The sequence below is a fragment of the Engystomops pustulosus genome, chromosome 1 (genome assembly GCF_040894005.1).
Source record: "Engystomops pustulosus chromosome 1, aEngPut4.maternal, whole genome shotgun sequence".
In the NCBI taxonomy this organism is placed as follows: domain Eukaryota; kingdom Metazoa; phylum Chordata; class Amphibia; order Anura; family Leptodactylidae; genus Engystomops; species Engystomops pustulosus.
Genome location: NC_092411.1, coordinates 133,626,559 through 133,650,737, shown reverse-complemented (window position 1 = coordinate 133,650,737; position 24,179 = coordinate 133,626,559). Strand labels below are relative to the sequence as shown.

The 24,179-nt window shown below is 39.6% G+C and overlaps 1 protein-coding gene across 2 annotated transcripts in view; it reads left to right on the top strand.

The window, feature by feature from the left end:
• Nucleotides 1-6,576: 6,576 nt before the first annotated feature.
• Nucleotides 6,577-24,179, top strand: part of ADAMTSL1 (ADAMTS like 1) — a 542,967-nt gene continuing 525,364 nt past the window's right edge. For both annotated transcript variants that reach the window (XM_072154046.1, XM_072154056.1), the window contains exon 1: nucleotides 6,577-6,851. In XM_072154046.1, the coding sequence (XP_072010147.1) occupies nucleotides 6,762-6,851 (90 nt within the window). In that variant the 5' untranslated portion in view covers nucleotides 6,577-6,761. The remainder of the gene's footprint in view (nucleotides 6,852-24,179) is intronic.

Below are 24,179 nucleotides of genomic sequence, written 5' to 3'. Positions count from 1 at the left end.
TGTGCGTAATATGATGCAGACAGGTCTGAATCTATTTTAACACTGATAAAGCAAAAAAAAAATGTGTTGATCTTTATGATTCATGGTGCCAAAATAAGCTTGTATTTTACAGATACAGCAGGGAAAATGTAACCTTAAAATAAACCAGGCCAGAGAACCAGGGATGGGCCGAATGTACAAGGGAACTTTTCCTATTCTCTTAAAATAAAATAGTTACAGGAATAAATGACAGCTGGGTGTGGATAAAACACATCACAACTCAACTGCCTGCAGTTAAAAACCATCTTACACAGAAAACAAATGTTCCTTAAATCCAGTGCATGTTGCAAATATGTCCTGAGGGTGTTTTTATCTTTGGTGTTTAATAAAGTGGTTATATCAAGGTTGTCTTTTAAGAATTCAACATTTCTGTTTGACAGGACTGTAATCAAATTATTGAGACCTGGATATCAAAGGCAGTTTCAACTATATGTAATACACAATTTATGTATAGTGTATGTACAATACACATTTACTTTGTTTATTTCGCATAGTTATTACATCAAAATGCATATCTCACAACTGTTCTGGATTCAGTGGGACCGTGAATTTTATTAAAGTTTAGACCGATTTGGCAAGTTCTGTGAAGCGCTGTGGAATCTGTAAGTGCTATATAAAATAAAGAATTGTTATAATTATAATCTTAAAGGGCACCTACCACCACAAATCTACCTATAAAGGTAGATTGGGTGGTAGGTGGATCAATGGGACGTGAGGATAGCCCTTTTAAGGGCTAATCCTCACGTCCCTGCACTTTTTTGATAACTTTAATTTGATATTTATTCAAATTTACTTATGCGGCTACTGGGGCGTGGAGTAGCCGCATATGAGATTACACGAGGCGGCTACTCCACGCCCCAGTAGCCACTTTACCCCTCCTACTCACCCATCTTTGGCGCGCAGCTCCGCGTAGCTGCGCGCCCTCGTCCGGCGATCCTGCCGTCTGCGCATGCGCAGAAGAGCGGGCCCGCGCCTGCGCGGTCACAACTCCGAAACAGGCGCGGGCCTGCTCTTCTGCGCATGCGCAGACGGCAGGATCGCCGGACGAGGGCGCGCAGCTACGCGGAGCTGCGCGGAGCTGCGCGGCGAAGATGGGTGAGTAGGAGGGGTAAAGTGGCTACCGGGGCGTGGAGTAGCCGCCTCGTGTAATCTCATATGCGGCTACTCCACGCCCCGGTAGCCGCATAAGTAAATTTGAATAAATATCAAATTAAAGTTATCAAAAAAGTGCAGGGACGTGAGGATTAGCCCTTAAAAGGGCTCTCCTCACGTCCCATGGATCCACCTACCATCCAATCTACCTTTATAGGTAGATTTGTGGTGGTAGGTTCCCTTTAAGGACACAACATATTTCGTGGTGTAGTCCCCTTTATCATGTGTAAAATTAAGACTGATGCCGTGGCTTCTTTCTCGGTAGAGGCACTTCCACCCCACCCAATTTTATACTGTGGTTTAGGAAAATAGGGAGGGACTTTTTTTTCCCTCTTCCCAAAAGTTGGGAAGTATGAAAATGGCCATAAAGGTTGATGGAGGTTGAATGTATATTTATTCTGATTTCATTATTACAATTTATTGCCATCTATATTGTGAGCCCTCACGAGCCCTCACATGCAAATTGTGTCAAGTTGGTCTATGTTTATGTATGACATATTATTTCAATCTTGCTAACAATGCTGCTACATAATGAGATGGATAACTGATCTCTAGCCCAGCTTTTTGGTGGTAGTCTTATATAATGTATTCTTCCCTCTGTTATCTGGTTTGTCAGGTGAAATCACAAAAGTGGTCACAGACCTATACCCATAACTAGGAACCTATGGTTCTCTCTCTCTCATCACAAACCATTTTCATTACATGTTTGAACTCTTTGTTGCATCTCAAGGCATAAGGCCGGCTGGTCACTAACAGGTCATAAACATACGTTTCTAACCAGATTTCAGATTTGGCGATCACAGAGCCAGCCTGCAACACGACGGTCTCCTGATCCACCACCAGGATCGGAGACTTGCAGCCTTTTCTTCTTTTTTTGTGGGTCTACTTGCTAACAGCAATCCCATTATTTTTTGTGCATGCCGCTGTGTGCTTGGTCTGCTAGGACTACGGTGGACAGAAGCATCTAATGCATTTATATTCCCTCTGAAGAGTATCCACGAAACGCGTCAGGGATAATGGCGTTTGATAGGGGGGCATGCTGAAGTCTAACAGGGACAGCTGTGGACTGCCCTTGTAAGGGCGGGAGTCTTAAAGGGGATGTCTAGGGTCAGACAAGCTATTCCCCCTGGTACCCCTGACCTTCCACCCTTGGGTAGGGCTTATGTCTAAACCACGGTAAGAGTATCTAGTGCATAATACTTTACCTGTTGAAACTTTATGTGTAGCATTTCTGCAAGCAGGTATTCTTGTGACACACTGTCATAATTGTAATATACCTTGAATTTTTAAATTTTAGATTAAAAGTTATATTTTATCATGTATCACACTCACGTTTCTCCAATGCTTTGTTTATTCTAACCAGATTTCAGTCTAATTCTGCCTTTCCTGCAGAATACATTTTTCACCAAAATAATATACAGTACATACGGCAGCATACAAATTCACATTAAAGGGAAATGCATTACATAGCAACCATAACCCATAGAAACAGTCAAAAGAACATTAGAGATGGAGGGGAACACTGACTACATTGAGTTTTAACCTTCCTACAATCGTTAGATCCCCATGTGTGGTTGTAATTCAGTGAATAAACAGGGAGAATGGACTGCAAGGACAGCCCTAAGTTTGAATCCTCTGCCCAGCATTCCCTACCTAATTGCTCAGCTGGTAGGTGACAACTGGTCTACGTTCCCTTCATGCACCACAGTGCAAACACAGAGATTGGACAATACAAATATAGAAGAGTAGTCAACAGATGGATCATAACCAAGAATAAAATGTACTACAGAATCTCTAGGCAAAATAGATGGTCAGTAACAGGCAAAGGGTCAAGGAAATCAAAATATAGAAGCCAAAAGCTCCAAATAAGACTTATAGCAAGCATAGGTGAATAGTCACAGTGATGTCTCACTGTAGTCAGTGCTATAAAAAAAACATACTTACCTTGTTCCTCTTTGCACCTTCTCTCTTCTCTTGGTGCTTTCATTGGTGCAGGAGCTGTGGAGCATGTGACACGTGGTCACATCACACATAATTCCTGCGCCGGGTCATCTCGGGCCAAAGGCCTAATCACTTTTCAACCGGTGCAGGCAGAAGCATCGTCACACAATTCTTGCACTACACCTTGCATCACATGGGCCACAACACTGTCTCTAAAAGCTCCATTAAAAGGTAGGAGCTGGCTCTCTGCCCAGCTTCATCCCGGTTCATCGAACGAGTCATGATTTTAACAACCTGATTGCCCGAGCTGGGCAAGCCAGCCAGATCCCACTCCTGGCTATTATCTAAATTAGTTTTGAATACTGCAATAGATCATATAATCATCTGGATGAAGAACTTCTTTGTTTTTTTAAATTGTGACATTTTATTCTTTTCTTGTTTATATGTTCTGTTTTTTGTCTCTACAGTGTTATTTAATGTGATACAGTGGATGAACTTGGATAGATTGACATGAGTGGGTGTGATGTTTATTCATTTTATAAATTTGTGACAAAATCTAACATATAACTACGAGTTGGGAAACTTTGGGCATGTATGTGAAAGTATTTTTATTCAAGATGTTTTAAGAAAATATATGTACCATGTAGCAACTATATCATTTTCTTGCCAAAAAAGTAAAAAAAAATATTCACAGTTATCAAAGTATATTTATAAATTATTTATGTAATAAATCACTGTGACATGACAGCCATCATAGTTAAAAGTTACGAAAGTTATAGTAGTATGAGGTTTGTCACTGGGTAAGGTCCACAACCACATTATTAACACCTTAATAAGATGTGATATATCTGTACGTCCCATGTTGTTAAGGATGTATGATGTGGGCTTACCTTCTTGGATCTAGCTTGCTAGTTGCTATGACAGTGGGGAACCTTGGGAACGGTTCCGTACCTGTCATAGCAGGATCTGTAAAGAAACCTATTATCAGCAGTCTCCTTTACAGATAGAGCAATTTTACAATATACTCCAATACTATAGTATATCAGTATATGGTATAAGTGCTCAGACCACCTAGGGCAGTGGTGGCGAACCTATGGCACTGGTGCCAGAGGCGGCACTTAGAGCCTTTTCTGTGGGCACTTGCGCCATCGCCCCAGCACACCAGACAGGACTCAAAGAATCTTTCTGCAGTTCCAAGCAACTTAAGACATGCAGCTTTCAGAAAGAAGCTAACATTTTCCATCTTTCTTCTGTGTTGGTGTCCTCAGGAGGCCAATATGATTGAAAGTTGTTGAAGAACAGGGAGCAATAAGTTACTGCTTTAATTTATGGTTGGCACCTCGCGATAAATAAGGGGGTTTAGTTTTTTTGGGGGGGCACTCAGGTGCTAAAAGGTTTGCCATCACTGACCTAGGGTCTCTGGATATGAATGGAGTATCAGAGAAGATATGTTGGCAAGGATAAGAATGCAGCTGTGAATGTGACTGGAGTATCAGAAATGATCTAATTGCAAAGATGACACTGCAGCTCTGGATGTCACTGGAGTTTCACAGATGATTTTATGCCTATACAACAACATTGACTAAGCAACGATACGACTGCAGCCTTGGATGTGACTGTAGTATCAAAAATGATCTAATTTCTCTAAAACAGCACCAGATAACTGGTTTCCATCCCATTGGGTTTTTTGCCTTCCTTTGGATCAACATTGTAGAATTAACCCTTTACTGCCGATCACTTTCTATGGCAGGCCTACGAGTCTCTATAAGACTGTAGCCTAACATAGCAACCGATTGTCACCCTCAGATGACGTCATGGGGGTGGCAATCGACCATCCAAGATGTCGTGCCCACCGGCAGCTCTGTAAGGTGCTGTGATCGGGTTTGACCACAGCAATTAACAGGTTAACTGCTGAAAACGATGCCAGCACTGACTGCACCAGTTACAAGCAGGTGTCAACTGTACAACACAGCTGACACCCGCTTTTAACTGGTGTAACTGTGTATGGAGAGAGCTCAGCCCGTGAGGTCTCTCCATGCACACACAGCAGCACCAGGATGTACTATAAATCCTGGTGGGCAAAGGGGTTAAAGATTGGACCTGATCAACCTATGTCCTTTTTAAACCTCATTATTTATTAGCTATGGATCACCGCATTGCCTCGATAGTAAATAACTGCTCTTAGGTATAACAAAATAGAATGGGTTAACATAAAAATTCTATTTATCTACCCATATCAATCTATCTATTTATCAATCCAATAGGAAAATACAAGCAGCACACAAGACGTCTTGATCAGGTGGGTGCAGGCAACACAGAACTGGGCCTTAAGTCCTCCAAATAGAAATATGAAGAAAACGTCCAGCACTCCGTTTGTGGTGAAAAAATATAAATGTGGTCCTTTTATTCCATCACATATAACAATAGCGACGTTTCGGCTCAAGAGAGCCTTTTTCAAGCCCTTTATTTATCTACCTATATCAATCTATCTATTTATCAATCCATCTATCTAATATATAGGAAAGTCCAGAGCAGCACAACCTAATCAAAATGGTGGTGCAAAGCCGTAAGATCAGTGGCAGCAGATCCCAATACACAAATACAAAAAATAGGCAGCAGTCCAAAGATGTGATCAAAAAACGAGGGTGAAGTTTTTATTCAATTGCAACTTTTTGGTGGTGGCACCCTTGAAAAAAGGTGGGTGCCAACACTGAAGCGTCACAATTGAATAAAAACTTCACCCTCGTTTTTTGATCACATCTTGGAGTGCTGCCTATTTTTTGGATTTATCTATCTATCTACACATAGGGACAAAATTGTTAGTACCCCTTGTTTAATGAAAGAAAACCCACAATGGTCACAGAAATAACTTGACTTTTGGATTTTCCTTCAACATAACCATAAATAAACACTTGAAAAAACTCCATTTGTAACGACTCCATATAATATACAAGTTTAATTTTTTGCAGTGAATTACTGAAAGAAAAGTAACTTTTTTTGCTGATATTCTAATTTATTGAGAAGCACTTGTACACCAGTGGCCCCTTCACAGATTCCATTAAAATCATAAATTAAAAAGTCCTGCATGTCCTGTACAGGGGTCCATCATTTTGCCAGAACTGTCATTTTTATTGTTTTGCTCCTGTGATCTTTTAACATACCAGTTAGATCTATAGGATCTGATGAAAGATCATTTTCTTTTTAATAAAAAGGATTATAAAGTGGTAAAGGGTGAAGTACCTCTCAGCATACAAGACAGAGTGTACATACATTGTTGCCATACTTCCCATATTTACTTTTAGTATCATGAAGTCATAGTAGAATGCTATGTAGTTCTGTGGCTTGTGTAAGTGTGTGTAAGTGAGAGTATACTGGATGTGTGTTGTCATGAATGCTCCTCCCTCATTCCCTTTGCAAGGAATGAACAGTCTGTCAGCAGCCGGGAAGAGAGAAGCAGCTTGTAGGGAATAATGTGTGGCTGTGTACTCTAGTGCTGTCTACCTGTTCTCAGCTACAAGTACAGGCACAACTTGTCATGTTTACTTGACTGCTGTGTTACAGCCCTTTTCAGCTACAGGACTTGTGCAAGTACATGAGGGCTTCTGGAACAAGATGCAATATAGGTCAGCATGGCATCACCAGGTGGACCACATGCCAGGACCAAGATGACCCCAGTTATCTTCCTCATTGCCTTTTCATTTCTGTTTGCTCCAAATCAGGTAAGGAGTATGATGAGATTTCTGCTTTCCTCATTTATCATGTATATTACTGGTTTGTGTTATGCTCATTTTTGGTTGGTAGTGGTACCCATCAAAATGTGCATATGGTCCTTTACCAAAAATTTTACAGTTTTGCCAAATGTTTTAATTGTATACACATTCTATGCTGGCATACATACTAAAGCAGAGTTTATCACTTTGTACAGTTCATTGAAGCATCTTAATATGTCATTTGGGTATTGTACATTGGACTTGAGGTTATACTTTAGAGGTAAATGACAAATTCAACATTGCCACAGTATCCTGTCATACATGAAAGATCTGCTTATGAAACAAATTTGAAGAAATATAGGTTTTATGTTGTGCTTGTCTATGGGACTGCAAGTAAACATCAAATTTTTTAGTTATTATAGTGCACTACAAAGTAAAGCTACACCAGTATGTGAAATGAATTCATTTTAATAAACTCACTCCTATTTTTGCTAAAAAAAATGTATCTCCTGTCAATTACTTTTTGCTACATCATATTTAACATGCATATATATATATATATATATATATATATATATATATATATATATATATATATATATATATATATATTGTCATCCCTGCTAGGCATTGTAAATGTCAGTAACATTCATCAAGACGTCAGCTACATGACATGCATATATCTTAGAGATGAAGATTCAGGGATACACATACGTAATAGACTCTACTGCTCATTCCCTTCCAGTTATATATAAAGGGCAAATGCCATAATGTCATCTAACCTAAAGCATTTAAATTGTTTCAAAAGCAAATTCATTCCTCTCCAGGCAATAAACGTTTCACACACTCTTTCTTATCATGTCATGAAGGCTTCTAATTCCATAGTGCAATGTACAGTATATATGTTTAGTTGTGTTATGATGTCCAGCATTTGTGTATTTAAATGTCATATAAAAAATGGTTCAAGTATGATGTATTGTCTTAAAGTGATTTACAGGGCTTCCCCTTTACCAAGTGCTATGCTACATAATAAAAAGGAGCATGTCATGCACACAGCATTATTGACACATGAGCCCCGGGATGTCAGAGCTAGACATAGCATGGAATCTCATAGTAGAAATGACTGCAGCTGACCCTAACTGGCTTCCCATAGGATTGTGACCATATATACACAAACAGCCACCAGTCCCACTAGTATTTCAACTTATCTCCCAACTACATCAGTAAATAGCACATGTCACCTGCTTGAATAGGTATCCTTCACACTGACTGCACTTTCCTCCTGGAGAGATGAGGGACACTTACACTGCATTCCAGTCTTTTGACACTGAATAATCATATGGCTAACATTCTTCTACATAGACAGAAGGGACACATATATCCCAACTATCCAATTTAATGCATTTGGATTTGTTCCAGTGCAGAAAAAGAAAACTAAAAACAGCCAGCAAGTTTTATTTGTGTAAGTTATGCGCCATAGAAATTACACATGCTGAGCCTTGCCGACTTGTCTCTGTCAGATATTTGACACTTTATTATTCTGTGCACCCCTATCACCTGTAGTTTGTTCTTCCTTAATGAATGTGAATTATGGATACATGTTCAGAACTCCAGGGGTTCCCAGTGATCGACAAAATATCTGCCAAAGACAACCAAAATGTGGTGTTTTAGTGACATTAATGAATTATGATTTATCATAATCTATTAGCCTTTTTTAAGGAAATCTACCATCAAAATCTATCACGATAAACCAGGGACATTTACTTATAGATCTACACACTGTGACTGTGATAATCTTCTAATATTTGCTATTCATGCCCTCCTTCCTTCTAAAATCCACTTTAAAATAATGCTAATGTGCTTTGAAGGTGTTAGCAGAGCCCCCCTGTGCTGCAGCTTACACTGTGCAAGGAGCATTTACCCCCGCCCACCATGTACTGAAACTTTATCTGTTCCCATTACAGCAGTCAGAGAGAAGGGGTGGTGGAGACAGTGAAACAGCATGTGAAGCTGCAGCACAGGAGGGGCTCTGGTAATGCCCCTCAGAGACCTTCCAAATTATTAACATAATTATAAAAGTTGATTTTAGAGGAATGGAGGCCATGCAAAACAAATATAAGAATATTAGTTCCTGAATCTATGAGTAAATGTGCCTGGTTTATCATGATGGATTTTGATGGTAGATTTCCTTAAACTTTACCTACCTTATAACAGTGTAATATTTACCATTTATTTAATATCTTCCCAGATGATTTGTAAGCTTAGTACAGTATACTACCCTGTAAAAGGGCTGCATACAGACAGTATTGCCAGCAGACAAAATACCACAAAGAATATTGTGTATGTTTTGTTACTGGCAGTGATAAAAGAATACACAGTTCTATAAGTTAGACCCACCTCTCCTACCCCCTGGGAGATGATTATTGGCTGCATTCTATGCATTATACCTAGCGGTCTGGGCTCCAGGGTGTGATAGAGATGGAGTTAGCACTGTGCCTATGAATACAGCCGGATTCATACTATGGGGGTCATTAATTATTTCAGTTGCAGGGTTAGCTTTTTGGCACACAAATTGGCTTATACACTAATCTATAAAAAAATAAACGTACATACTTCCCTCTTGGGCCCCCAATGTTTGGTGCGGCTCACCGATGCTCTGGTCTGCATGGCTCCTCGCGGCTCGCAGATGATCTAGTGCCCGTTGCTCCTCTTCTCTCTGCTGTAACAGCCGGCATGGCCACGGCTCTGACGGCTGTTACAGCAGAGAGAAGAGGAGCCGCACGGACCAGACCGTCGTGCAAGGTTAGTACATTTATTTTTTTATGTGCTGGGCAATAAGGGGGCTGTCTATCTATATACCACAGGGGACTGATTATATACCACAGGGGGCTGTCTGGCTATATACTACAGGGGCTGGCAGGCTATATACTACAGGGGACTTGCTGGCTATATACTGGGAGGCTGTGACCAATGCATTTCCCATTCCCGGCTTATACTCCCAGTTTTTGGTGGAAAAATTAGGGGCCTAGGCTTGGGTTGGCTTATACTCGAGTATATATATAGTAGGTCTAAAGTAGGAACCGACAGTCTTATACTACACCAGAATTTATCATCACAGTGATAAATCTGGCATAGCAATAGACTATTGTTTTCTGGGTAGAGACTGACGGAACCTGAGACACATTGTAAAATTCCCCCAGTGTGTTAATTATCTGCTCTCTTCTATGTCACATTATTACTATTTTTCATTTATAGAGAACCATTAAATCCATGGTGCCGTACAATCAATAAGGGATTCACATTCATTATATAAATACAAGAACAAATGTAAATACAAGAACTACAGAGATCTGGGACAAGTGGGAGTAGGACCCTTTCCATCAGGGCTCACATTGTCTTATGAGTCATAGAGAGAACCTTCCTTCCTGTCTGCACACATCACACTGGTACTGGACTGAATATCAAAACTTTATAATGAAGATTGAGACATCCAAAGACTTATTTAATACTACATGTCTGAGTAACAAAAAAAATGTTTTTAATTAATGCCTTATATTGCAAATCTTTACGTATTGTAACAGTTCCATAAAAGCAACAACAGAAAAAGAAAACAAACCAGGGCAATGGGGGAGGGCTTAAATCTTCAAATCTTTTAAAAGTTTTCTAACATGAGAAAAACATACAAAAGGTATTTCCCTTAAAATTAAAAATAGTCACCACAGCGGACATGAATGGCAACCTGGACCCCAAACAGAAGGCTCTCGATCCCCCTCCTACTGGTAACAGCCATGATTATTTAGGATCATCTAGAATCATCACTCCCTGATGTCGTCATGGGGTATGACGATCCTCTGGAAAATGTCCATGTGGCATTTAAAGGGTAACACTGGTGAGGTAACACTGGTGAGGTAACACTGGTTAGGGTGAACATTCCTGTTCATTACACAAACCCAAACAGAACTTTCACGTTTGGGTTTGGCCGACCAAGCCCAACCCTCACTTGAACAGGTCTGCTTATCACTAGTCACAAATTAAAACATGCTCTGTCCTGGAACTACTTAAAGGGGATGTCCGACTTTTTAAAAACTCTGGAGGTGGGTCGGGAAGGGCTGTTAAAAAAAAAAAAACTATACTTACCTTCTTCAGCGCACACAATCTCCCATGCCACCATTCGTCAGAGCTGTGCCTCTTTTTGTTTACAGGGGCACGGCACTTCGGCCCTATAACTTCTGGCCATCTGGCATGCCCACTCGTCCCCAGTCCCAGCGCCTGATACAGCGCTGGGACAGGGGATGGTTGGATATGCCAGTTGTTAAAAAATTGGAGCTTACAGTTATTTTAACTGGGTATCTGTATTGTATAGTAGAGTGGCTGCAAATTTTGCCCTTTGCCAAGGGATTGGGCACTATCCTCCAAAAAAGTGTCACAAGTTTGGTATATTTTGTGCTGTTAAACTGAAGCAACAAATAGGTTTTATAAAGATAGACTGGACAGTCTGAAACTGACTTAAACTGTGCCGAGTTTATCACAGTGGCTGGCTGATGCAGTATTGTTTCTGGCACCAAAAGTGTACATATCCTGAGTCTCTTAGCTCAATATATTGTAGGAAATGTTTCAGTATAGCTTCTCATTTATATCTCTGCTCCATCTATATTGAGAAATGAGTCATCGAGTCCTCAGGGGCAGTACTGTCAGTAATTGCCAGTATACACAGCCATAAATGGAGGACTGTAAACTACTGTAGAACCACTCCTATGACTAGATGAAGGCTTATAACCAAAAAATGACATGGATATAAATTTATAAATTAAAAATCTATAATTATAATAATCTGCTTTGTTCCTACTACTTATGGGAGGTTTATTGGTAGCTTCACATGTACGTAGTGTCATTTTACTCCTGAGTCCATTTGTTGTTTGATCTTCTAGGGATTTCATAGGGAAGCCATAGATTTATGGCCATACAATTGGAGATGTATTGTCACCCTATTGGCAATATTGGTCAGGATTGGTTATTTTCTAGTTACAGCCCTTCTTTTTTTATTGATGTTTTCTTAAGTATACCGTAATTTATTCATATACGCTTTTGGATGTAGTGTTACGGATGGAGAAATGAATATTATTTAAAAGGGAATCCTCATTTGTTATAGACATATATGTGTGAGGAATAACAGCTTGAGCATGTTTCCTGCATGTGCAGATCAAGTTTACATTCCATACGTTCCACAAACATCAGTTAGTTCACAAAGTCCCTAACACAAAATCTATATCATACTGCAGAGCATCCATCTGACCTGAGGATCTCTTATGCTGCTTTTGCTGTTCCAAAATCTATATTAAACGGCACAACATCCATCTGAACTCGATTTATTATGCTGTTTTTTGCCGTTCCAAAGTACCAAATGCTGTCAGAAGCTATTGAAATATTTGGAGGGACATTGCATATCTTAGACTCCAAGTTTTTCCAGGATATAAAATATGATCACTTAACCTTTTTAGCCCAAGTTTTGCCCAGGTGTTATCCATGTGGCATTTACAAGTGTTTACGCTTCTCATCACAACTTCACACAGAAAATGATGGGGTACAAGATAGTGTACATAAGAATATATGCAGACTTGTCCCCAGTCTCCTTCAATCCAGGGTCCTTCCATCTTGATCAATATTGTCTGCTACTACAATATTATATTACTTTTGCTATGCTTTCATTAAGTACATTTGGAAACGCTATCTCATAGTTAGGAAGCAATATCTAATGTTTACATTCATTGCAGTGGAGGAAACATCCTGGAAGGAAAATGGCTATTAAAGATATAATGACATGTTACATCTTTAAGAATTGAAGGTCACTCAGGATACATCCCCTTAAGAAATCTCTAATTAAGAAACACAGTTTCCATTACAAGTGCCATACATTGAATTGTATAGCTTTTTGTATAATATTTTCTTATAAGATGAAAAACATCAGGATATCATCTAAAGCAACTATAGGAAAATGAAAGAGATTACACTAAGATGGGAGGAAACTATATGAGTGTGTGGAGCAGATGTTTGTGGGAGTGAGCTCTCTGTGAAAGAGTCACTTGTGGATTATTAACTATTCCAAGAGGTGGGGAATCTAGTTACTAAATTTATAATATTCTTTACTTGTTACCATCCTGTTATAGGCATAGTAGTTTGCAAACTATTTGTGATTTGGGTTTGAAATATGGAAAATATCATCCAGAAAATAAGGTGAGATACATATTGATCCTTTAAATGATAGACACAGATTGTAATATTATCATACAGTGCAGTAGTTATACATTTGAGGCATTGCTTGCATCATAGCTGCAATAATACAGCCCCGTCACCTAATGGCACTGTCTACTGATGGCCCGTGCCCAGGATAGCAATTCTGATCAGCAATTCAGGCCCAGCCCAACTCATCATTTCAGGCCCATCACAACTCTCATTTGAAGCCAAGTCTTAAGTAAAAAGAGATCCACATCTGCTTGTACTGTGTTTTGTAACGCTGACTACAGACAACAGCTTATTGGTGCATGGCTTCATGTCATCACCTAATGATCAGATATTAAATACCTACACTGAGTTAATCAACAATATATCATAAACAACCTCTTTAACTAACAATTCAATACCATACAAATGCTTAAAGGGAATCTGTCGGGCACATCTATTCCCCCCAAACTGAAGGGCCTCATTTACTGTAGTGAGTTGCTGTGCATGATGTTTTTGAAATAAGTCAGTAGCACCACTGAACTATAAAATGAACCGCCCCCACTCTGCATGGTAATCCAACTGGGTGTTCCTGAGCTGATTTGAGACAGGATGCAACCCCCCTTACTACTCTGTCCTCTCTTAAACATGCCCACTTCAAATGTCATTTATACCCCTTTCTGTGCTGCGGGTGTTTTTAAAAGATGACAGAGGAGGAAGGTGCTCAAGAGCACCTAACTGACTCAATTTACAGAATTACAATGCAGAGTGGGGGGTTTAAGCAACTCACTACATTGAATGAGGTAGGACCTTCGGTGTGGGAGGCAAGATGTGCCTGACAGGTTCCCTTTAAGAATACAGCCGTATGTTGCTTACAGATGTGTTCATCCTCGCCTCTTCTCTGGTCTCAAGATATCCACATACATGTGTCAAAAGATGAACAGCTCATTCATAAACTGGATTTCTGTCACATGATGACTTTACTACTTGTGTCTATGTGTGGCTACCAAACAAATGTTTTGTCTGTAGCAGATTGTCAAGGGGTTTTTCAACCATGTTAGGATATAGTATTGAGTTGTTTTTAAGGCCTAGGTACACCTCTTGAAATATTGAGTAAAATATCACTTTTAATAAATATAATTAAAATAGGAGTCAAGAAGGTGACTCTACTGGATAAAATAGATAGTTATATACTATAATGCCAACTGCGACACTACTCTGGAAAGTCACAAATAAAGCCTTAGTTCACTGTAATAGCAATCAAAATAAGACCACGTAGTGAACTCTTGAGTATATAAAACAAATACATGACCCAAGCAAATATAGTGTAGGAAAGCCAGGCAGAAAGGTATACTAGTCTTTGTATCTTGTGAAACTAGCAAACATGTAGGTTCCTGCTGGATATGAAGAACAAGTATAGAAAAAAGCAGGAAAACAGATAGCAAGTAGTAACTGTGAAGGACACAGGGATAGATCAGGGTAGGAACTGTGAAGGATGTTGATGAACAAATTCCTACTACAACCAACTTCTCTTGCTATGGCTGATACGGTCACTCCTTTGGCCTTCAGCTGGACAACCTGCAGCTGGAGGGTTTCAATCACTTTGGAACGAAAAAACACATTTGTAAAGTCAGTAAAAACTGGAGAGTTAGGCTGCCAGAATAACATCAATATTTTGCAGGTCTAATAATGCAGAGAAAACATAATATTTTACTCTGACCGGAACTCCCAATGAATCTTTTGAAAATGGTCCTCTTTATATGAAGTTCTGTGTCAATAAGCCGCACAAATCCACAGATCCTCCTAATAAAACCATACCACCGTTCAGACCGGCAACATCGTGTTTCTTTGATTTTCTTCAAGTGTTTTGTTATGTGATATAACTAGAAGAAATATGCAGGCAAATGGTGTAGTACGTTCAAACAGATTAAAATTTATTCCAATTCATCATACATAAAAGATAAAATGCGTATATCAAAATCTCCAGCAGGACGCCAGCCACATGTCAGCCCGACCCTGGGTTTCGCAAAAACAGCTTCTTCCAGGGCATTAAGCAAGGGTTTCCTAGACTCTGTGGGACTGTCCTTGTTGGGAGGATAGGTCAATATTAGCCACAGGGATGTCTAGGTGCAGTGCTGGCATCGTAGTTCATGGCCTAGCATCCCGGTGTGCTAGGCTAAATTCTAGTCCTACTGTTCCCCTACGTTAAGAAGACAGGTAAAATCCATCCTGTTTATCACTTGCACTGTGTTTCTGTTTTGTATGTTTATTCATGCTAGTATAGGTGAGCCTCAAATGTATCTTTAAGTGCTGTGTTGGTAGTTAAACTATATGGCCTTACCATTTTAACTGGGGTTCGATTTACTGTCCATGCAATGGGTTTTTACATGTATATTTATTAAAAGTTATATTTTATACTTTTTTAACTCTGGCATGAAGAATGTGCGCCAGAAATCCTGATATAAACAGCAAATCCATAAACTCATCTCACCAAACCCTTCCACATCCGGAGTGTGCATGAGTTTCTGCCCTAAAGCTGGTGCCACAACAGCAAAAGGAAAATGTATTCCAGCACTTCAATGGATAATAAAAATAAAAGTCCTTTTTATGATAACATTAAAATTCCATATTGCATAAGAAATGCAACCCCTACATCGACGCATTTTGGCTAAACATAGTCTAAATCATGGTATGGATAAGAAAGCAGTATAAATGACCCGAAACTCCTCCCCTCTCTAGCTGATCATATCAAAACTCAAGTGTATTAGTTGGACATTCTAGCCATAGTCCTAGACAGGCCGAAGTTAGCATAGGCGGAGGTCAGTGGCATGCAGCTATAGTCCCTGGGTCTGGGACACAAAGGTCAGAATCCAGACATCTTTGCAGGAAACTAGTGACTAGTACCTATGATGCTCAGGTACCTTCCTGTGAGAGACGGTGCCTTTTTTAAATCAGGGCTCCTCAAGGATCACTCTATGAACTGTTGTTTTGCCCATTTAATTTCTTGCAAGTGGCATTTGCAGCTTAAAAATTAAAATTAGAATGCAGCCATGTCCAGAAGAACTAATTTGCTAATAGTCCATGTTATAAGAAAATAGTGCATATTTCCTGCCCAGGTATTTCCAACCCTTCATTTTGCTTGATAATTATAATACTAGTTTAGCCAGGCAAAATGAATCGGAAGAGAGTCAAAGCTAGGCACAAGATTTTCCTTGCCAGTCGTGATTGCAAGGAACTGACATGTCATTGGCTACCATATTGTACAATGTCTTAAGACATTGTGATAATAAGAAAGTATCATAACCAAGGAGTCTAGAATCCAGTGACATACATGCACAGAAGTAACACTCCATAAACTGATGAGGTATTATTCTGGAGAATGTCCAAGTATAATGCAATACATTTTATATTGCTATTTCTAAAAGATATCAGGGAAATGAAAACCACATTAATCTACATGCAGAACATTTTTCTTAAGAACTTTGTAAGGATATCTGAACACTAAACAGTTTTCTAGGATTATGTATGGGTGACACTGGCTGAATTCTTCACATTCTCCTACATATTGTTATCTTGTCTGTCATAGAGGCAAATGGATTTCCTTCAATATTAGTAATTTAACCTTGCATACCAGCTATGCAGAATATGTGAATAATGATATGAAATGCTGTTTCTATGTTGTCAGATTGCCGGTGGCTCCATATTTTAAGCCCTATTACATATCAGTTGGCTACAGTCTTATTTAAAGCGAGATTTTAGATTCCACCTGAATGCACCCATTCAACTGCGTTTTTGTGACCTTATTTAGAAGTAGTCAGGTTTCTTTGATAGAAGTCAACTAGTGTGCAAGACTGAAATTTTAGGGTAATTGAACTAATAAAAAGAGCCTTTACCAGCAACCATCATTTTTTGTAAGATTCTCATCTTGTATATTATATTTACGGTTATACCACTTTGAGCTTTGCTAACTTTTTAAAACCAACCAATAAATATAAAGAGGACACTTCATGAAACAGTTAGTAAGAAAATATAAAAATCCAAGTTTGATTTGTCTATTATGATTAAAATACACAGTGCAATTAGCAACAAAAAGTTTAAGTGCACAAGAATTTAATACACCTGACAGTGCAATCTACTGCACTATGAACTGTTCCCATGAATCGGCACTTATAATAATAGTAGTTGAAAGTCGTATTCAGAAGTCAAGCGGATGGGGAATGGCATAGAGTCAAGAGGAAATTAAAATCAAGTACTCAAGCAGGACATCTGTATTACACTATGTTAGGTGAAGAAGAGCTTTAACAAAGGATCAGAGCATCACTTGTTCAAGCCAACCTGTAAATAAAAAATAAAAATGTTTAAAACACTTAATAAAGTCTTTTTAATAAAAAATAATTAATTAAACAACAACATTCCCTATACACATTAAATAAAGTACAAAAAACACAAAATCATGACCCGCCCCCACCACACACATATTTGGTATCGCTGCGCCCCTAACAATTTTTATAATAAGATGGTAAAATTATTGGACCCACTCTGTGAATGCCGCAAAAACAAAACTCGAAAAACTTGCCAGAAATGCACATTTTTCATAAAATCCCTTCACAAGAATGTTTCAAAAAGTGATCAAAAATAGTTATGTGTACCAAAATGGTACCACTGAAAAGGTAAACTCAACACGTAAAAGTTATGTCTCCGAAAAGATGGAAATTGAATTTTCCCTATATTAGTTTTTTATCGGTAAAAATATATTAAAAAACTATATAAATGAGGTATCAACGAAATCATAGTGATCTATAGTAAAAAAGATAATATAGTATTTTATGATATGGTGTATGGCCCCAAAAAAAATGTAAGAAAAAAGGGAACGGAAACTGACTAAATTTTCTTTTCCTCCATACATTCAAGAGCTAATAAAATCTTATCAATAAGCTAAAGACCCACTAAAATGAAGAATTTGTAAAGTGCATTTAATGTCACAGAAAATAAGCCCTTATAAGTCCAAATTGCCCCTCAAAAAAGATTGTATATATTAAAGAATGACAATGCAAATCTGCTCTGAATGGTGCACTTTCCCTTCAATGCCCTTGTGTGTGCCGGTACAGCAGGTCACCACCACATATGGGGGATTGTTATACTCGTGAGAGATTGGGAATCAAACTTTGTAGAACTTTTTTGGTATTTTATGCACTGAGAATGTGTAAATTTTTTTTAGAAATACTTTATTTTCAAAATTGCACACGGTTTTGTTATAACCCATGTAAAACAATCAAAGGGTTGTGGGCGGCACAGTGGCTGAGTGGGTAGCACTTCTGCCTTGCAGCGCTGGGGTCCTGGGTTCGAATCCCTCCCAGGTCAACATCTGCAAAGAGTTTGTATGTTCTCTCCGTGTTTGCGTGGGTTTCCTCTAGTTTCCTCCCACACTCCAAAAAACATACTGTTAGGTTGTTTAGATTGTGAGCGACATGGGGACAGGGATCAATTTGACATGTGTTGTGCAGCGCTGCGTAATCTTTAAGTGCTATATTTATAAGGGTTAACAAACTTCATAAGAGTTGTTTTACATACTATAATGGGGTTATTTGTGGGGTTTTACTATTATTCAGGCCTTTCAAAGTAACTTGAAATCTGAACTTGAAATCATGCTTTTGAGGGCAAAAGCATGATTTTGCGTTTAATGAAAAATTGCACCTTAAAGGACACCTGTCATCAGGTCTCTGTCACTAATTCTGTCACCGCTACCTGTTGGAGCAGCAGAAGGATTCCATCCCAACCTTTATCTAGTCAATTCATAAATTAATCATTGTAAAATCATCTTTTCTTTATAATGTAAATGAGACTGTGCACATGGAGAGAGACAGTGATGTCACCCCTCTTACCCCTCCCCTCTCCTCCCCTGCTCATGTCTGTGTTTAATCTACACATGTACCTGACATGTTCTGCTATAACATGGCTGACTGGAGCTGTTGTATCTCTCCTATACACACACAGGCTGTAGGGAGTGAGACCGCCAACACCAGGAAGCACATGGAGGAGACATTACACCACTATACCTCACATCATTATACAGGCTGTCAGTCATGTGTATAGGAGTATTTCATACACACACAAACTGCATGGCCGCTAGCACCAGGAAGCACAGAGCAGCACCAGGAGTATCACATCATTATATAGGCTGTCAGTCATGTGTATAGGAGTATCTTACACACACAGGCTGGAGGGGCATGGCTGCCAGCACCAGGAAGCACATGGAGGAGACATTACACCATTATACCTCACATCATTATACAGGCTGCGGGTCATGTGTATAGGAGTATCTTATAGACACACACAGAATGTAGGGGGTGTGAACGCCAGAACCAGGAAGCAAATGGAGGAGCCATTACACTATTATACCTCACATCATTATACAAGCAGTAAGTCAAGCACTGGGGGTGTGGCAGTGCCTCCCACTCATGAATAAGCTGGACAGCTGAATATGATAATGATTCATTGGACATCTCTCAGGTCAGTTGCATACAGATTTAGTACCTGATTGCTTAAGTTTACAGCCATGTAGAGGGAAAATGAAGTTATAGGGACAATGCTTTCTAATGGCAGTTTATAAAAATATATTAAGTTTCGGGGGTTAATTTGCCTGATGGCTTCTCTTTAAGTTCAAAGCCCCATAAAATCTTATAAAAATGAGAAGATGCATAAAAAACCATGGGACATAAGCGGAAAAGAACCTGGAGGAGATACTCAAGTGCAGTACTTATTATCCACTGATGTAAAAGAAAAGTATACAGTGCCTACAAGTAGTATTCAACCCCCTGCAGATTTAGCAGGTTTGATAAGAAGCAAATAAGTTAGAGCCTTCAAACTTCAAACAAGAGCAGGATTTATTAACAGATGCATAAATCTTACAAACCAAAAAGTTATGTTGCTTAGTTATATTTTAATAAATTTTAAAAATAAAAGTGTGGGTCAATTATTATTCAACCCCTAGGTTTAATATTTTGTGGAATAACCCTTGTTTTCAATTACAGCTAATAATCGTCTTTTATAAGACCTGATCAGGCCGGCACAGATCTCTGGAGTTATCTTGGCCCACTCCTCCATGCAGATCTTCTCCAAGTTATCAAGGTTCTTTGGGTGTCTCATGTGGACTTCAATCTTGAGCTCCTTCCACGAGTTTTCAATTGGGTTAAGGTCAGGAGACTGACTAGGCCACTGCAACACCTTGATTTTTTCCCTCTTGAACCAGGCCTTGGTTTTCTTGGCTGTGTGCTTTGGGTCGTTGTCTTGTTGGAAGATGAAATGACGACGCATCTTAAGGTCCTTGATGGAGGAGCGGAGGTTCTTGCCCAAAATCTCCAAGTAGGCCGTGCTATCCATCTTCCCATGGATGCAGACCAGATGGCCAGGCCCCTTGGCTGAGAATCAGCCCCACAGCATGATGCTGCCACCACCATGCTTGACTGTAGGGATGGTATTCTTGGGGTTGTATGCAGTGCCATCCAGTCTCCAAATGTCACGTGTGGTTGGCACCAAAGATCTCGATCTTGGTCTCATCAGACCAGAGAACCTTGAACCAGTCTGTCTCAGAGTCCTCTAAGTGATAATGAGCAAACTGTAAACGAGTCTTGACATGACGCTTTGAAAGTAAAAGTACCTTACATGCTTGTCTGGAACGGAGACCATTGCTGTGGAGTACGTTACTTATGGTATTGACTGAAACCAATGTCCCCACTGCCATGAGATCTTCCCGGAGCTCCTTCCTTGTTGTCCTTGGGTTAGCCTTGACTCTTCGGACAACCCTGGCCTCGGCACGGGAGGAAACTTTCAAAGGCTATCCAGGCCGTGGAAGGCTAACAGTAGTTCCATAAGCCTTCCACTTCCGGATGATTCTCCCAACAGTGGAGACAGGTAGGCCCAACTCCTTGGAAAGGGTTTTGTACCCCTTGCCAGCCTTGTGACCCTCCACGATCTTGTCTCTAATGGCCTTGGAATGCTCCTTTGTCTTTCCCATGTTGATCATGTATGAGTGCTGTTCACAAGTTTGTGGAGGGTCTTAAATAGTCAGAAAAGGCTGGAAAACCAGATAATTAATCCACACATGTGAAGCTCATTGTTCTTTGTGCCTGAACTACTTCTTAATACTTTAGGGCAGTGATGGCGAACCTTTTGGAGACAGAGTGCCCAAGTTACAACCAAAACCCACTTATATGTTGCGAAGTGCCAACATGACAATTTAAGCAATAACTTATTGGAACCTGCTGTATTACAGGTTTTAATTGTATTGGCCTCCTGAATTCACCAATACAATAGAAAGATGATGGAGAAAATTGGATTGTAGCTTCCCGCCAGGGTCCCCTGAAGAGGAAGGATCAGGGGACCCAGAGCATGAGGTCCAGCAATAATCCATCTCTATCCACACCTTCTTGCTCCCCCTGTAGTCCTGGCAGCCAAGGATGTTGGTTTAAAATAGCACTGAGCATGGCACGTCCTGGGCTGTATTGGATCACAGGGGAAAGTCTTGAGTCCTATCTGGCAAACTCTAAATTGGGGTGAAGGCCTGGGTGCCCACAGAAAGAGCTCCGAGTGCCACCTCTGGCACCCGTGCCATAGGTTCGCCACCACTGCTTTAGGGGAACCAAACAGAATGCTGGTGGTTTGAGGGGTTGAATAATAATTGACCCATACTTTTATGTTTAAAATTTATTAAAATTAAACTGAGCAAAATAACTTTTTGGTTTGTAAGATTTATGCATCTGTTAATAAATCCTATTCTTGTTTGAAGTTTGAAGGCTCTAACTTATTTGCTTCTTATCAAACCTGCTAAATCTGCAGGGGGTTGAATACTACTTGTAGGCACTGTAGCACTCACCTTGAGTTCTATGGTATAACGCACATGAAGTGTATAGTTGAATTGCAGGAGCAGCAAGCTGTGGAACAGAAATGTCCGAGGTGTAGACATCCAAGGTCGCACCTATAGGTCCGTGGTATTGAGATATATGCAAGCAGGAATTTTTCACACAGGGTGTTTCTTCCAATAAAATCCACTTTATTTGTAGAATAATAAATTATACAAACAACACGTTTATAATTGTTTATTATTCTACAAATAAAGTGGATTTTATTGGAAGACGCGCCCTGTGTGGAATATGCCTGCTTGCATATATATCAATTTAAAAAAAATATCAACATAAAGCAGACAATCATTAAATGTTAATTATCATGTTTTTTTGCTGGTATGTTTATGTGTTGAAAAAGTTGAAAAACATTTAGAATTTTTAAAAATTGGGAATTTTTCCAAATTTACATCAAATATCTGTATTTTCATAAACAAACTCAAAACATAACACAACAATTTTTCAACTAACATGAAGTACAAAGTGTCACGAGAAAACAATTTAAAAATCATTTGGATAGAGTTGATTTAAAACAACGTCTTATGTATTTTTGTATTCGCTGTACACAAGTTAAAAAACCAATAAAAAAAGATTTAAAACAAAATCATTTGGATATGTTAAAGGGTTCCGAAATTGGAACCACTTATAGTGACAGAACCACTTATAGGGCAGATTTGAAAAAATGGGCCGTGTCAGTAAGGTGAAAAGTGGCTTTGGTGGCAAGGGGTTTCCATATATATACAGCATACAATAGAATAACATAATCAGATGTAATTTCCACAATGCGTATTCCAAAGTTTGTTTGCTAAGTCTACATGGTGTCCATCCATTATTTTTAATCACCATGAATTAGAAAACAGTGGTCAAAGAGCTAGTCTGGTACTATGCACATGTTGCATTCTATAGTAGTTCTTTCCCTGTCAATATTGCACTATACATTGTTCTTACTCCTGCAACACAGTATACCTTGACTTACCCATAATAGGTAGCTATAGTAAGAAGAAAAAATGACTACCTAAACAAGAAGGTAGCAATTGTGCCAGATTTCTGTCTGACTTTGCACGTTATTTTCAGTGCAAACTGCATGCACAGGTAATGAAAAAGTGCCTGTGCCACATTTGTGTCTCACTCGACTGATTTGTGGCATGGCTGCATTATTCTTCATGCAACATAAATTCCTGCACTGAAATGGACAGTCCCGTGCTCAGTCGCACCGTGCATCAAATTTTTCATGCAAAGTCTGACAGAAATGTGTCACACACAATGGGGCACATTTACTAAGGGTCCGCAGCCGCGAATCCGTCGGGTTTTTCCCGAATATTTCCGCTTTGCGCTGTATTTCACGGGATTGTGGCGCACACGATCGATTTTTGGCGCAATCGCGCCGACTTTCGCGCGACAGAAATCGGGGGGCGTGGCCGCCGGACAACCCGAAGGATTCGGAAAAACCGCGGAATTTAAAAAGCCATTTGTGTCGCAAGATCAAGCACTCACATACACCAGAAAAAAGCAGGTGAACTTCGGCGGACCTCGGCGCAGCAGCAAAACATGGTGAATATCGGTGCACGGACCTTAGTGAATCCCGGCAGAACCCGAATCAGTGTCGGATAACCCGCCGCTGGATCGCGACTGGACCGGGTAAGTAAATGTGCCCCATTATGTTAAAGGTGCACTAAACAAATGGAGTGCCATGAAGAACGTGCGCCAGAAATCCTGAATCTGGTGCACCCTGCACACTAAACAAGTAGACTGCAGTTAGTGCAGTTTGCACTGTTGTTAATAAATGTGCCTCAATGTTAGGAGAAATCTATTGTTTTTTGCATTGCTGTCTTCCAAGAGGTATAACACTTTATCACCAGTATCATTCTAGAGAAGATGAGGTTTTTTTGCTTACTTTTTATTGTATTTTTTGTACACAAAAAATGGGCTGTGCGATACAATTCTGTTGGACTTTGCATGTTAAATCTGGCGAACGGTCCATCTGAGCACCCAAACGCCTCCTAATTTGTGTTGCATCAAGACTAGTGCAGCCGCGCCACAAAACGGTTGCATGCGATACAAATGTGATGCAGACACTTCTTAAATACCTATGCAAGCAGTAGTCCAATAGAAAGCGTGCAAAGTCCGACAGAAAACTGGCGCATGGCCCTTAGTAAATATGCACCATTATATTTTATTCTGCAAAATTTGCAAAACATAGGAAACAAATCAAACACCAAAAAGA